This window comes from Zootoca vivipara, chromosome 14, assembly GCF_963506605.1.
Source record: "Zootoca vivipara chromosome 14, rZooViv1.1, whole genome shotgun sequence".
Taxonomy (NCBI): domain Eukaryota; kingdom Metazoa; phylum Chordata; class Lepidosauria; order Squamata; family Lacertidae; genus Zootoca; species Zootoca vivipara.
Genome location: NC_083289.1, coordinates 34,909,668 through 34,925,915, shown reverse-complemented (window position 1 = coordinate 34,925,915; position 16,248 = coordinate 34,909,668). Strand labels below are relative to the sequence as shown.

Genomic DNA, 16,248 nt, shown 5'->3' with positions numbered 1-16,248 from the left:
GGGGGGAACCACCCCTGGCAGCGCAATCCATGTGAGGTGCCATCACGGCTGCCCTCCTGCCTGCGCTGGGCGGCACGCCCCTGAGGGCGGCACGCCATGCCCCCTGGACGTGTGCCAGCCCCCCTGCCTGCTCTCCGCCCCCCCCCCAGTGTCGGAGCATGAAGCTCCGCCACTAGGTGAGAGGCTGACTTGGAGCAGACTGAGGTTGGTCGGGCCGTGCCCCATTCAACACAATCGGACAAACTTCCACCACTTAAGAGTTCTGTATCTTGAAACTGGGCTTGGACCCGGGCAGCCCTTCAAGTGGAGGGCTGCCCTGTGAAAAGTAGGAGACACAACCACCTTTTGCGAGAGTAAATACTTAAACTGCACTCCTTCTTCAGTTATTTAACTTGGAATGCAAGAGACCATAGCTGCCAAGTTATCCCTTTTTTAAAGGGATTTTCCCTTATGCTGAATAGGCTTCCTCGTGAGAAAAGGGAAAACTTGGCAGCTATGCAAGAGACGGGTCCTGAAGAACAACACTAGTCACTCCTGTGTAGCGATTGACCAGAAAGGGGTCAGGACAGAGCAGTTTCCCCCAGCAAATAGGGGCAGTTGGAGCCACAGGCCACAAGCTTCTTACTTACCTTCAGCTGAGAGAACCCTCCTGGGCCAACTTCTGGAAGACTGTGAGCCGGGGGTGGGTGAAGCAACTCTTACTCTTGCACAGCAGGCCAAACTCCTGGTTTCAGCAGAGGTTTCGACACCTGCACACACCTCTTCATCCAGGAGGCAAGAGGCCTTATCACATTTGTGAGACATGTTCCAGCCAGGCAAAATCATTCAAGGAAGGGGCAAAAATGGAGAGAGAGGGCGTGGCCTATAGGGTGGAGGTGTTGCTTAGCAACCAAGCAGAATGGTATGATCTTCACTGAGGTAGCATGCACATTGATTGACTTTGTAATTTTGAGGGAGTTTCCCCTCTCCTGAAAGTTTAGTTTAAGAAAGTTTAAGAAAGACAAAACCTCCTGCTCTTTTGTCCTCAAATTATACAGTTTTTGTTCGGTTTGCACAGTTAAGTGTTATCAGGATTTCTTTTCTCTCTGGACTCCGTCAGTGTTATTTAAGTGACTTTGCTAATCCATGGCAGCTGTAACTCCCATGTTGGGCTGCTGCTTTGGCAAAGCTCTCTGTGATCTGGCTGCAACATTCCTCATCGCAATCACTTCGCAGAAGGTCTCTGAAGCTCTTCCAAGGGCCTTGCCAACATCTGGAGCGCTAATCGGGTCGTGTGTTCCTTCCTGCAGTGCTGAGTTCCATAACGCCTTGACCTCCAGTCGCCTGACTGCATTTGCTGCCACTGCTTGTGGCTTTCTGGTGCATCACCTGGAGGCGTTGTGCTCTTTAATGAGTGTTTTTACCAAGCTGGGCCCAAACTGGGGGTTTATTTGGCAGCACTCTCCAGATACAGCTACTGGGGAGATTCGGAACTGTGCTGCTGACCAACGCTAGGTTAGGAAACTCACATAGGTCACTTCTTGAAGAGTTTTGAAAATCAGCATTATAGGTGGAAGGTGGAAGGGTCAGGGTTTGTGGTGATACATCATAAGTGGCCACCTTAGAGGGATTGCCGAAGAATAAATAATAAAATAAATAAACCTTTAGTCACTACACCACCTTTGTGCAGTGAAATTAAACAGGCCCCCCTCTCCTCCACACATACACTCCGTCTTATTCATACTCTGTGTGCTTGTCAGAAGTCAATTGCACCACTATTTTCTTTCCATTCAGCAGCCCAACAGCCCATGGATAAAAACTGTTCTTTAACCTGTTGGTACGGCTGACTATACTTCTGTATCTCCTGCCCGAAGGTAGGAGATTAAAGAGGTGCTGGCCAGGGTGTGAGTCGTCCCTGAGAATTTTCCTCGCTCTTCTGAGCCAGCAGCCTTTTGCGATGTCATCTAGCGAACTCAGGGGACAGCCCATGATATCATGTGATTCACCACCCTCTGTAGGGACTTCCTGTCTGTGGCTGTCAAACCAGCATACCACGCTGTAATACAGTATGAAAGATCACTTTCTATTGCGGACCGGTGGAAAGAGATAATCATTTTTTGTTTGACATTGTTCTTACGCAAGACCCTTGCATTGAGAGTCAGGGGAGAGCATTGTCTCCAAAGAGAAAATAATGGTATATTGCACATTAATGCTCTCACTGTAAACCATTTTTCCCTTAAACGATTCCTGTTTATTTTTATGGAGTTAACTTTCAAGGAAGCTTGCTTACATGGAATCAGATGATTGGTTCATCTAGCTCAGTATTGTCTCCACAGACTGGCAGTGGCTGTCTAGGATTCTGAGCAAGAGATTTTCCAAGTCCTACCTGGAAACAAGGCATTACGGTAAACCCAGAACCTGCTCTACTACTGAGCTATATAAGAAGATGCTTTATATGCATACTGGATGACTGACCTCTTTCACCTCCTCTTTCACCCTCATTAAGAACCTTTTAATGAGGGTGAAAGAGGAGAGCGCAAAATATGGTCTGAAGCTCAACATCAAAAAAACCAAGATCATGGCCACTGGTCCCATCACCTCCTGGTAAACAGAAGGGGAAGAAATGGAGGTAGTGAGAGATTTTACTTTCTTGGGCTCCTTGATCACTGCAGACGGTGACAGCAGTCATGAAATTAAAAGATGCCTGCTTCTTGGGAGAAAAGCAATGACAAACCTAGACAGCATCTTAAAAAGCAGAGACATCACCTTGCCTACAAAGGTCTGTATAGTTAAAGCTATGGTTTTCCCAGTGCTGATGTATGGAAGTGAGAGCTGGACCATAAAGAAGGCTGATCGCCGAAGAATTAATGCTTTTGAATTATGGTGCTGGAGGAGACTCTTGAGAGTCCCATGGACTGCAAGAAGATCAAACCTATCCATTCTTAAGGAAATCAGCCCTGAGTGCTCACTGGAAGGACAGATCCTGAAGCTGAGGCTCCAATACTTTGGCCACCTCATGAGAAGAGAAGACTCCCTGGAAAAGACCCTGATGCTGGGAAAGATTGAGGGCACTAGGAGAAGGGGACGACAGAGGACGAGATGGTTGGACAGTGTTCTCGAAGCTACTAACATGAGTTTGACCAAACTGCGGGAGGCAGTGGAAGACAGGAGTGCCTGGCGTGCTATGGTCCACGGGGTCACGAAGAGTCGGACACGACTAAACGACTAAACAACAACAACAAGCAGGCCATCTCAGGTTTATAGAAGCTTCTGATCCTAGTTCCGGATGTCCCATTTTGTCTCCGTTGCTCCGGCCGCACCAGAGTGTGGGAGCAAAAGACAGATCCATTCTTCTTCCTCCTTCTAGAAGCAGCACCGGATAGATTACCGCATTACTGCCTGCACAGACTGGCAGCAGCTCTCCAGGGTCTCTCTCATCCCCAACTGGCAATGCCAGGGATCGACCCTAGCACCTCCTGGGTGCAAGGCAGACATTCTATGCCTGAACCACAGTCCTCCTGATTCGGCATGTCAAAATTCCTTTCCTTTCAAGTAGTCCCCGCTGCCCTGCAAGGGGGAAGGCAAGCAGTACCTATGCGTGAGCTACTTGTTTGAAGTGGGGACTGTTTACCGCCCTCAGTCTCTCCCCTCTGGCGTCACCTATGACCCTAATACTTGAGCGTAATTGCTCTGCCCAGGGGATACGTGTCTGTAACTTGCACCAGAGGGGGAACATGGCGTTCTTTCAACATGATTAGCACTGGAGGCCAGAGAGCGAAAGCAACAAGGTAATGGCGAGAGAATTCGCCCGCCATCCTGAAGACATGCTTTCCATATTGAATGTCCTGCGGGGCTTTTGGGAGCTCTCTTTGCAGCAAGAAGAGAGGTAGGCAGCGCAGTCTTCAGGTCAAAGGGCAGAGCGAAGGGGCCCCTGACCCTGACCCTGCTGCTCTTGATACTGCTGAGAGCAATTCAGAAGTATTTATTTTTATCCCTGATGCTCTCTTAGTGATGCTTGCCTAGAGCCCTTAAGGATTGGAAGAAGAGCTTCCAAAAGTGTCCCTGCCCCACAGATTGCTTGAGGAGTGAGAGGCTGGCCTCTGCCCGTTTCTACGTGCTGGGTTTCGGCTCCACCTTCACGCAACGTTTAAAACAGCATCACACCGCTTTAAACAGTCATGGCTTCCCCGCAACGAATCCTGGGAAACTTAGTTTGTTAAGGGTGCTGAGAGTTGTAAGAGACCCTGCTTCCCCCCACAGAGCTATGCTTCTCTGGGAAGAAGAGGGGTTGATTGTTAAACCACTCAGCTGATGGGTCATAGGAGCCTGCCTTCGTCAAGTAGTGGGCTTCTGTTCAATAGAAACTGCTTCTCCCTCCCGGAGCTGCTCTTTGGCACTGTCCTGGCATGGCTTCAACACAGGAGGGGGAAAGGAGCCCTGCAGGGAGGCTTGAAACAGGAACATTCTTTGGTCTTTCAAAATTCAGCAGTGCTCTGTGCAACACCAAAATTCGGCGCCCCTCACCTCTTGCCTTCCATTTTTCTCAATTCACTATGTCATAGTTGTGACGCCCTGCGGTGCCCCCTCGACTCGGCATCCAGTGCAGCAGAACTAGCAGCGCTGCCCTAAATCCACCTGCTTGCAAAGCTCTTTGCAGTCCTCCCTGTGTTCTTCTTTGCACCTCCGACAGGGTTGTCGGTTCGAGCACCATGTTCGGCAAATGATTCCTGCCTTGCAGGGGGTTGGCGTAGATGACCCTTGTGGTCCCTTCCAACTCTACAATTCTATGATTCTATGAAAGGAGAAGTGCATGGGAAGATTGAGAAGCCCTTTCCAATGCTCCTCCTTTCAACCTCAGATGTTGGGGATTTGGTTTGCGTGTAACAGCACTCTATGTATGAAGGGGTGGCTGAATGATCTTAGACTCTGTGTGCACTGGGGATTAAGAATGATGGAGAATTGTGTCCAAGGAAATGATGGTTGCTGAAACATAAGTCATTTAAATGGAGAATGCTGAGTGCATGTCTGAACTTCTGAGCTCAGAATTAAAGTATATTTGTAAGATCTATCTGCAAGTATATATAATATATAATGAGTATATATAATATTCATAAATATGAGGGAGAAAGTGAGTAAAGAGAGCAAGAAAATGTTGGAGAGAAAGAAAATGTACCTCAAGTTATCTGTGTGGGCTCTGATGTTTAGGTGTGTGGGTTCACTTTCTGTTGTAAATGAATGAAAAAATATCTAAAATAGGAAACAGTAGAATCTAGACCAGGCATCCCCAAACTGCGGCCCTCCAGATGTTTTGGCCTACAACTCCCATGATCCCTAGCTAACAGGACCAGTGGTCGGGGAAGATGGGAATTGTAGTCCAAAACATCTGGAGGGCCAAAGTTTGGGGATGCCTGATCTAGACAGCCAGGACTCAGTTATACAGCTGCAAATAAAACCGTTGCAATGTGTTGTAACATGCAGTATACAAATGTGACACTAGATGGCAACAGTGAGCTATGCAAAATTCAATGTGTTTTTCAAAACTTTTTTTTTAAAAAAGCATTTTCACAGTGTTTTTTAAAATATGTGTGTAGATTCCACACTAGCCTTGTGTTAAAATATTTTGAAAAGAGGTGGATGTAGGAAATAGGGTAAAGGGACTTTTGGCCTGATCTGTGATGGACATCCAGTTCCAGGGCAGTTTCGAGCAGGTCGGGCGCCCTGGCGCTGAAGTGCGGAGATCGCTCCGGCACCCCCGCCCTCGCAGGGCGCAGCATGGCTTCCGCGTGGCTTTGCCGTGCAGCGCCCCACCTACCGGCCCGGCGCCCTGGCGCCCCGCACCACCGGGGCTCTACCTAGAGCCGGCCCTGTCCAGTTCCCCACCCTAAACCTTCTCCCCATGTTCCTTTCTGCAAGCCTGGGCTCGCCTCTGCCTAAACCACATCATCACATTTGAACCATGTAGCCTTCATGCCTATTGAGCAAGCAACACAAATCTGTCACCTTTTGAGGTGTCCATCAATCTCCCTAACCATCATTTCAATCAGTGCCAGTCCCTGTAAATAAATGCAGCATCCTCTGTGCCCTGCCAAGATCCATCAGTGTAAAGTGTTCCACAGAGAAGCGCTGAATTAGAAATATCATCCTTCCATCACCTGGCAATAACAATAGAGGCGAGAAGGTACTGTATATAAAGTTCCTGCTCCCCGCTTTTTGAAAAGCAAATGTACTTAATTTGCTAGCAAGATGCAGCCTTGGTGAAAGCCTTTGGATGTGAGCTGTGCAGAGTGACTTTTAAAAAAGCAAAACCCTGGAAACAAAGCAATTTTCTGAATTAATTTCAGCCAAAGAGAAATGGCATTGTGTTTCCTTCCCACTTGGTGCAGCAGTACAACTGAGGATTGCTTGGATGGCTTTAAAGGAGGATGAGATTCATGGAAGATAAGGCTATTATTGCCCTCTCCCCTTGTGTTGTCCTTTGGGCAAGTGAGTGGGTCTCAGCTCATAGGGGAGGAGGCATGTCTCCCTTGCTCTCAGTTGCCGGTGCAGCAACTCCCACTGAGGACATCCGAAATAAGGGCTTCGTTTTTCCAGCCCTACCTGGAGATGCTAGCGATTGAACCCGGGACATGGAAACCAGATGTCCTGTTACTGAGCTACGGCCTGAAATATACTCGGAGTCGAGAGTGAATTTCATGCTCTTTATTCAGCTCGTAGTCATCAAGGAGAAGAAGAGAAGAAGAATGCCCTTTTCCCCAAACCATCTGCTTATATACATTATTTACACAATGGGCTTTGCGTGATTGGCTACTTCAGGGCTACACCTGTGGGCCAATCAGTTTGTGGATTGACTTCTGCCAGCAGCCTGATTGGCTGTTCCTGCAGGCCAATCAGGTTGCGGATTCACTTCTGCCAGCCGCCTGATTGGCTGCTCCTGCAGGCCAATCAGGTTGCAGATTCACTTCCACCTGGAGTTGGATTGGGTGGCTCCTTCGGACCAATCAGACTGCTGATTCTGGATCCTATTGTTCTATGATTCAGCTCAGTACATAACAGGCCCTTCCTGGAAACTGCCTTTTACCAAGCCAGAACATTGGTCAATCTAGCTCAGTATTTCACCCTGTGAAATGGGAGATAGGGGGTGTTAGCGTTGAAGCTGAATGCTGGAAGATTCAGGTTAGATAGAAGATAGCCCTTCTTCATGCAGCACATAGTTAAAACTGTGGAACGTGCTCTTCACAGGAGGCTTTTGATGGCCACCAACTTGGATGTCTTTAAAAGGCTTTGCCTCCACAGTTGGAAGTAGCAATGCTTAGAAATACCAGTTGCTGGGAAACACTGTGGGGTTGTGCTCTTGTGCTCAGGTTTCTGCTTGCGGGTTCCCCCACAGGAATCTGGTTGTTGGCCACTGTGGGAACAGGATGCTGGACTCCATGGACCATTGGCCTGATCCAGCCGGGCCCATCTTAGGTTCTGATTGCTTGCACAGGCTGGAAGCAGCGCTGTGGGGGGCCCTTCCCCAGCCCTGCCTGTAGATGCTGGGGACTAAAGCTGGGACCAGGTGCTGTAGCACTGGAATACATCCTAACCCTTTCCTCTGTCTCCAGGCTCATATCACTTGCGCCCTCTTTAAGCTGTGTGAAATGGGAGAGAAGGAGTTCTCAACATGGAATGAAACAGCTCTCTCCAGTTCCTGCTCTGACACCCAGCATGCTTTCCTCGTCTCTCTCCATCAGTTGGGACAAGCCAGGTGTGAAAAAGCAGACACTGAGAAGCCCGCAAGTGGCCTTGTCTGCTGTCACATCCGATAAGCCCAGTACCGGTGATTGTGTGCTGTGTCCAAAAGAGTTGTTCACAATAGGTTTTTTTTTGCTCTATAAACATCAGGCAAAAAAATCCTCTCAAGTTTTTTTTTTAAAGCTTCCTATTCCATCTAAAACAAGGTGGCCACATCAGGTCAAGCTCAAAGTGTTACTATTAGTAGTATATAAAGCCCTTAAGAACTTGGGACCTGTGAGATTGCCTTAGCCTGTATGTGTCCACTTGGCAGCTTCAATCTACAAAGAACTGGCACTATTACAACTGCCAAACAATACTTGTTCCATGTTTGTATGAAACTGATATTTTAGTGTGGCAGCTCTCACACTTTGACTCTGTCTATTGACATCAGGCAGAGGCCTCCATACTATTCTTTTTGGCACCTGCTTAAAACATTTTTGTTAGGCAAGCCTATCCAGTCATGTAGAATGTGGACATGTGCTTTAATCTGCTTTTCAACTTATAGCTGATTTTAATTACTTTTTGAACATTTTAAATGGTTGTTTTTAACTTTTTCTTAAACTGATAATTTCATTGTTTTATTATTTTGTAAACCACAGTGAGGTGTGTGGGTTTTTGGTGTTTTTTTTTACACCAGGATTCCGCACTAGGCCAGAGCCCCAGACCTGTTCACTGTCTCTGCTGCTGCACAGCACTCTGAACAGGTGTGGCCAAATCCCCTCCAGCCCACCTCATCCTAGCTTTCCGCTTTTCAAACTGAGAAGTGCCTTTCCTCAACTGCCCAGCATTTATTTCTGTGTTATGATGGAAGCGCGTCCCTTTGGGGACTGGAGGAGAACATCTCTCCAAAAAATAAGGATGTGCAAAATGGGAGCACCATGGCTTGAATCTCATATATATTTTACACCTTCTGAAGAGGTAGAAATGATTGTTAAGAGGAGAAAAAGGAAAGTATTTCATAGCTATCTGTGCAAACTCAACACCTCTGTAACACCTGCCAAGACCAGAGAGGGTTTGTATAGGTTGTTAATACGTTTATAGCACTGCTGACATGAATGGACCAAGGTCTCTAGGTCCTAAAGGGAAAAGAAAGAATTCTTTTTTAAAAAAATTAAAACAGTCTTTATTTAGATTCTTTAAAATGTTACCCAAAAAATACAGAAAAATGGGAAATAATAACAGAAACATATAAGAACAATAACAGTAACAATAACGAAATTCATAAAATTTCGGTCAGATAACATTAACAAATAATATAAACATTAACAAATAATATAGTTGGCGAAGAACCCACCAAAGCAAAAAATTGCAAAACGGACGAATATAGTAAGAAAAAAGAAAATAAAAAAGGGATTAAAAAATAATAAAAGGGGGGGCAGAGAAGCAAAAGCAAAACAAAACAAAAACAAAACAAAAATTAACTCCCTATTGTTTGCCCACCGCTTCCCTTTATTTAGTTTTCTCTTTTCTTGCTTTATCTAAGTTACTATTTACATAGATGCTCTATAATTCCCTGAATATCTTTCAATCTAAACAGATCACCAAATCAATATTTATCTCTTCTTTTATCAGATAGTCCTCAACATATTTCCATTCGATTTTACACCTCTGCTTAGGAATAGAAAGAAAGAATTCTGACCAACATGGAGTAAGGGCAGAAAGAGGCAAATGCTTTTTCTCTTTCTCATTATATAATACCATTTTTACCTCACATTTTTTTTCTGGCTCTAGTTTTAGTTAAGCCCCATCTGCATCATGCAAAGGATCTTGGGGACTGCGGTTTCTTAATGATGCTGAGAGTTGTTGGAAGGCCCCGATTCCTCCCACAGAACTACCATTCCCAGAGATCCTTGGGAGGAGGGATTGACTGTTAAACCACTCTGTAAATTGTAGCTCTGTGAGGGTATCAGAGGGGTCTTCTAACAACTGGCAGAATCCTGAACAAGCCACACTTCACAAGGTTATCAGTGGGAGGCAATGACTTTTTAAAAGTGATATAATGCTGCTGGGAAATGATATATAATGAAATGAAAAGGATGTCTAAAATAACGTTTGTGTGAAAAAACAACAACCCAGAAGCCTTTGTTCTGGGAATTATAAGGCTAGAACTGGCAAAATTGTATAGAACTTTATTCATGTACGCAACTACAGCAGCAAGAATGTTACTTGCCCAAAAATGGAAAGAAGTCCCAGTAAAGGAAGAATGGATACAAAAACTTATGGAATATGCAGAAATGGAAAAACTTACCGGAAGAATAAGAAATCAAGATAACAAACTTTTTATAAAAGAATGGAAATGTTATATTGAATATTTACAGATAAATTGTCAACAGATAAAAACACTGGAAGGATTATTGGAACAACCTGCAGCTATATAAGCGCATGTGTGAAAAGAAGATAAATAAATGAGTAAGTTAAGTTAATTTGGATACACAGAAGATATTAAAAATAAATTTAAGGAACTGCAGAAAGAGGGGGAAGGAAGTCAAGTTTTAAAATGGCAAAATGAATGTAAAATCTGAAATGTGTATGAAAAGTATAAATATTTATAATAATAATAATACAGTAATAATAATGTAGCATTAAATGTATAGTGCAGATGGGGACTATCTCATACTCAGAGTAGACCCACTGAAATTAATAAGCACATGTTTTGTTTTAGGCCCTATCCATGCTATACATTTAAAACAATATCCTAGTTTAAACAGGCAAGACTTACCCCAAATGCTCCTTGGAACTGTAGCTTGTTCAGGGTCCTGAGAGTTGTTAGGAGACCCTGATTCCCCACAGAGCTACAGTTCTCAGAGTTCCCAGGGAAGAAGAGGGATTGGCTTTTAAACCACTCAGGTTGTCAATGTTTGGGCCGCATACTGAAGTAGGCTATTGCCTGCAAGGTAAATAAAACAACTTCGCCATCTGCTGGACACTCAGGAAATGCATGCATACATTTTTATCTCCAGAACCAACCAGCTCTGTTCCCCAATTCCTCAAAAGTTTTCTTCTTCCTCATTTATAAGAACGTTAGAAGAGCCTGCTTGTCCAGCAACCTATTCTCACAGTGGGCAACCAGATGGCTGTGGAAAAACTGCAAGCAGGATTCAAATACAAGATCACTCTCCTCTCCTGTGGTCTTCAGAAACTGGTATTCAGAAGCATTAGTGCATTTGAAGCGTGGAGGCAGACAGTAGTCGTCATGGCTTGTAGCCACTGTCCCCACAGGGCTCTTGAGAATATCAGTCAGTGTTTGAAATTTGCACTTCTCCAAAATTTGCAATGCAATTCCCCAGCCATGCAACATCTACGAAAGATGCATATATTGGGGTAAAGTGTGAAAAAAAAACCTCATATATTTAGTGAAAGTAAGAAATACATTATGGGGCCCAGGTGGCGCTGTGGTTAAACCACTGAGCCTAGGGCTTGCTGATCAGAAGGTCGGCGGTTCGAATCCCTGTGACGGGGTGAGCTCCCGTTGCTCGGTCCCAGCTCCTGCCAACCTAGCAGTTCGAAAGCACGTCAAAATGCAAGTAGATAAATAGGAACCGCTACAGCGGGAAGGTAAACGGCGTTTCCATGTGCTGCTCTGGTTTGCCAGAAGTGGCTTTGTCATGCTGGCCACATGACCTGGAAGCTATACGCCGGCTCCCTCGGCCAATAATGCGAGATGAGCGCGCAACCCCAGAGTCGGTCACGACTGGACCTAATGGTCAGGGGTCCCTTTACCTTTACCTTTTTAAGAAATACATTATACGAGCGGAAATTTTGCTCTGCAAAAATGTGCAGATTAGGCAAGACTGTGTGCAAAAAAATATGAAAATGAAAAGAAATTCACAATAAAATACTGATGAATTTTCATCAGGGCTTTTTTTTTAAAAGCAAACTGATGTGGAAATGTGGAGAACTGAACCTACATTTGGAAAAGTTGTAAAAACAGAGAGAAACCGATACTGGCCTGTGTGAATTAGGTTGGTTTGCCTTTAAATGCAAACTGATTCTAATTTCTCCCTCATCCCCTACCTAGGCTAGGAGAAGAGGATGTGTTTTCTATTTCTTTGAGCTCAGGTGGCTGCAGTTTAACTACCGGACTGGGCACTTGCTGAAACAGGAACAAGGAAGTGAAAGTGGGTGGCACACCTTCTGAAAACCAGGGAACAGCAAAACCTCACGAAGGAGTACCTGCAGGTAACAATATATAGTTTTGCCTCTTGTCATTTAAAGCAGTTGATTTTCTGCGTTTTGTGTTGAGGAAGCCTCTTCCTAATTTTGTTTTACTTCTCTAAACCAAGTTAATCTCCTTCCTCTGCTCAGGTTTTGTGGGTGGTTGTTGGGACTTGGCAGATCCTAGGAAGCAAAGTAGAACAAGGAAGCCTCTGTGGGGGCCGAACAGAAGCTAAGGGGCACAGCACTGTGCCAGGTGCCAGAGGCTTGGTTATCTGGAGTTGCTTATTATTGCTGCACCCTGAAAACTGCAAAAATGAGTGTATGAGAACCGTTCTTTTGGCCTGACTGGCAAACCAGCAATTGGTCAGGTAACCACTATGGGAGTCTGAAATGCTAGCACAATCCAGCCAAGGGCAGCTCCAGGTTTGAGAAATGGGACGCAGGTGGTGCTGTGGTCTACACCACTGAGCCTCTTGGGCTTGCTGATTGGAAGGTTGATGGTTCGAATCCCCGCAACGGGGTGAGCTCCTGTTGCACTCTCCCAGCTCCTGCCAACCTAGCAGTTCGAAAGAACGCCAGTGCAAGTAGATAAATAGGTACTGCTGTGGCAGGAAGGTAAACAGCATTTCCATGTGCTCTGGATTCTGTCACAGTGTCCCATTGTGCCAGAAGCGGTTTAGTCCTGCTGGCCACATGACCCGGAAAGCTGTCTGTGGACAAACACTGGCTCCCTTGGCCTGAAAGTGAGATGAGCTCTGCAACCCCATAGTCGCCTTTGACTGCACTTCACTGTCCAGGGGTCCTTTATCTTTACCGTTACTTTACCAGGTTTGAGTGCAAAGTATCCTCCAGTTGGACTCGGGAGTTGGTGTTCAAAATATCTGGAGGGCAGCAGTTTGGGGAAGGCTTCTCTCTCTCTCTCTCTCTCTCTCCCTCCCTCCCTCCTTCCCTCCCTCTCTTCTTGTTCCAATTTATTTGATTATTATTATTTAAATAAAGATGGGGTGTGAGACAAACAAGTAAAAAATGGAATGTGGTGATACAGAATTTGAATGTGTTGAAGCATTTCACATGTGAGCTTTGTCTCATGTTTATTTTTTATTTTTTGTGGGATAAGGGAAGTTCATGGGTTGTTTTTTTAGTGGGAGGGATCCTAAATTGTCATCACTTAGGATCACACCAAATTTTGCAAGGGGAAATGTGTCTAAAATGCCTGTTTTAGTGGTAATGCATGCAATTAGAACGTGAGTTTTTGTGCATTTTTCATTTTAAAAAGAGGAAATGGGACAGAGTGGACTAAAGACTGTAAACACATTCAAAACTGACACGGGTTGGGAACAATCCACCCCGAGCGCAAAAAGGACACAGGATTCCAATATGTTAGACTGCTAGAAACATAGGAAGCTGACTGACACTGAATTTGACCATTGGTCCATCTATCTCAGTATTGCTTGCACTGACTGGCAGCAGCTCTCTAGGATTTCAGGCAGAGGACATTCCCAGTGAAATGTTGAGATGCTGGGGATTGAACTTGGGTAGTTCTGTATGCAAAGTGCAAAGCATATGCTCTTACCACCTTTCCCCTAAAGTAAGTTTCCAGACCTCATTATACTGGTTATGGTGCCATTCGAAATAGAAGCGTAGGAAGTTACCGTGTCAGACCATAGGTCCATCTAGATCAGCATTGTGGACACTGACTGGCAGTTGATCTCCGGGGTTTCTGGCAGGGAGTTTCTCCAAGCCCCATCAGGAGATGCTAGGACCTGGGACCTGTCTGCTACATCCCTTCCCTTATCTTCTTTTTCTCTATCTGCAGATAAAACAGAACATCAAAAAGGAGGCTACAGAAGACCAAGAATGGCTTCCTCGGGGAAAGATTTTGGCCAAGAGCTAAGTGATCAGGTCAACGATGCATTGAGCCGACTGGAAAGCAAGCAGATGTTCCAGAGTGCCTGGGACATTGCGGCATTCGTCATTTTCTTCTCTTTCATTGGTAAGTTGGAGGGTGTGACGGGGAAATGAGGGGGGGAAACAAAAGAAAAACGGTTGCCTTTCACAGCTGATAATTGTTTTTTCTCTAGACCAGGCATCCCCAAACTTTGGCCCTCCAGATGTTTTGGACTACAATTCCCATCATCCCTGACCACTGGGCCTGTTAGCTAGGGATCATGGGAATTGTAGGCCAAAACATCTGGAGGGCCGCAGTTTGGGGATGCCTGCTCTAGACCTTGAGCCCATGTCCCTTGACGGTTTGGGCAGATCACTATGGCTCAAGCTGTTTTGGTTGTTGACGCAGAAAATCCAAATGGCCCCATCCCATAGTGGTGCAAAAATATTTATGGATATATATTGGAAGAAACTGAATTTTAAATAACCAAAGCAGCCTTGCTGAAGTGAAGCAGGTCAGGGTTTAAGCCAGGCACCCCCCAAACTTCGGTCCTCCAGATGTTTTGGACTACAATTCCCATCTTCCCTGACCACTGGTCCTGTTAGCTAGGGATCATGGGAGTTGTAGGCCAAAACATCTGGAGGACCACAGTTTGGGGATGCCTGGTTTAAGCAGTGCCTGGAGCTGGGAGCCCCCTCAATGTCTCTTTGAGCTCCATGAATTATTTTGAGCTCCATACATTACTAAAGTTGTCCCCACTGAACCACTTAACAGTACTGTAAAATGTGTGTCCTAGAACAGGCTACAGCTCTTCTTTGTGGACTGCCCCCCCCCCTTTCTAGACAGGGAACTCAGAAACGGATGCATCCAAGCTATTCCATCAGCTCTTCTGAGACCAGCTCCCTTTGACCCTTCCTCAAATTATCTAGTGGCAGCCATTCAATCAGGCTGCTTCCATCTCAGTTGGTCATTATAACTTTTAAGAACTGGTGCCTGAGCTCCCCCCCCCCTCCTCCCCTTTTTCCCAAGCACCATGTATTTTAGTTTGCAAGCCAGACAATAGGGACTGATGAAATTTGTGAGCTACACCAGCAGCCTATTTTGGCTGAAGAGCATGGAAGAAAACGCTTTAAACAACAATAATAAAACATTCTAAGCAATTCTTTCTGTCTTCCAGGTGTGGTTCTCTTCATGGCCCTCATTGTTCTTATCCGCTGCTTTTGCTGTTGCTGTGATTGCGATTCATATGAGAAGGTGAACATTTTCTGGTATTACGTTCCCACACCTAAGAGCAGGGATCCTCAACCTTTTGGGACCTGGGAGCACATTTGGAAATCTAATTACCGTGTTTCTCATATTATAAGACATGTCTTATATTTATTTTTTCCTAAAAAACACACACACACTATGGCTTATTTTCAAGGGATGTCTTATTTTTTTCCTCCTCCTCCTGCCGCGGCTGGCATTGCTGCTGCGCCTATCACTATGTCTTATTTTCGGGGTATGGCTTATATTCCTTGAATGCTTAAAAATCCTGCTATGGCTTATTTTGTGGGTATGTCTTAAAATATGAGAAACAGGGTAATTATCATGGGCACCACAATAAACCCATTTCAGAGAGGAAAATCTGGTGATGCTCATACCCCCCCCCCCAAAAAAAACCCTGAAATAAATGAAGAGGCGAAAGAGGCAGCATTTCCCCCCAAAAAAACAGGTGTCCTCCACCAAACTCCTTTAAAAAAAATCTCGTTTAAAAAAATGAGCAGGGGAGCATATGAGGTCATCATGATTTTGGGATGTGAGAAGTAAAAAAGTAATAGGGCATTAATGGATCACTTGAGCTGGAAGCAGATCTGGGCTCAAATACACAGACAACAGGGGCAATGTGCATTCCACACCCTTGCCATGGTTTACTGCTTGAGATTCTAAATTAAACCTTGCTTTCCTGCACACAGGTCCCCAGAAAAAAGGTTGGCATTGTTAACCCGGGCATGGAGCTGTAGCTTTGCCATGACTGATCACCTAAGCAACCAGGAAGAATACCAAATGTTTGTTCTTTTACTGGATTTTCTCATCTGCACCGAATTAACTGTAAATTGGACCTTGTCTGGGCAGGCATGTATGATTAGGGAGGCACTGGAGGTGAGATGCATCACCTGTGACAATATTTAGCCCACATCTGATTGCATATTAAACTGAATAGTCAAACCCATTCCAGGTATGAGTCTATGGTTTGGTATCTTTTCCTTTTCGATCACTGGATCACAGGGCAGCAAACTCCTCTCCCAGTTGGTTTTTTTAAGCCGTCTAGTTTGTGTTTCATTGGAGGAGGAGCAGATCAAGATCGGCTGGTTGGGTTTTCTGGCTGACCCACATAAAGGCATAGTAAAAAAGGGATAACTCTCAACAACCATCACAGGGAATGGGTCAATGCTCTTTTCTTGTGT

At 45.2% G+C, this 16,248-nt stretch overlaps 1 protein-coding gene across 2 annotated transcripts; it reads left to right on the top strand.

The window, feature by feature from the left end:
• Window positions 1–11,786: 11,786 nt before the first annotated feature.
• On the top strand, window positions 11,787–16,013 carry SMIM22 (small integral membrane protein 22). Of its 2 annotated transcripts, none has more exons than XM_035130870.2 (4): window positions 11,787–11,934; window positions 13,730–13,906; window positions 14,979–15,052; window positions 15,757–16,013. In XM_035130870.2, the coding sequence occupies exons 2-4, from the start codon at window positions 13,771–13,773 to the stop codon at window positions 15,802–15,804; spliced, it is 258 nt and encodes an 85-aa protein (XP_034986761.1). In that variant the 5' UTR covers window positions 11,787–11,934; window positions 13,730–13,770; the 3' UTR covers window positions 15,805–16,013. The 2 variants fall into 2 exon arrangements, with proteins under 2 accessions (XP_034986761.1, XP_060138875.1); XM_060282892.1 differs by having other exon boundaries at window positions 14,979–15,055.
• Window positions 16,014–16,248: the final 235 nt, after the last annotated feature.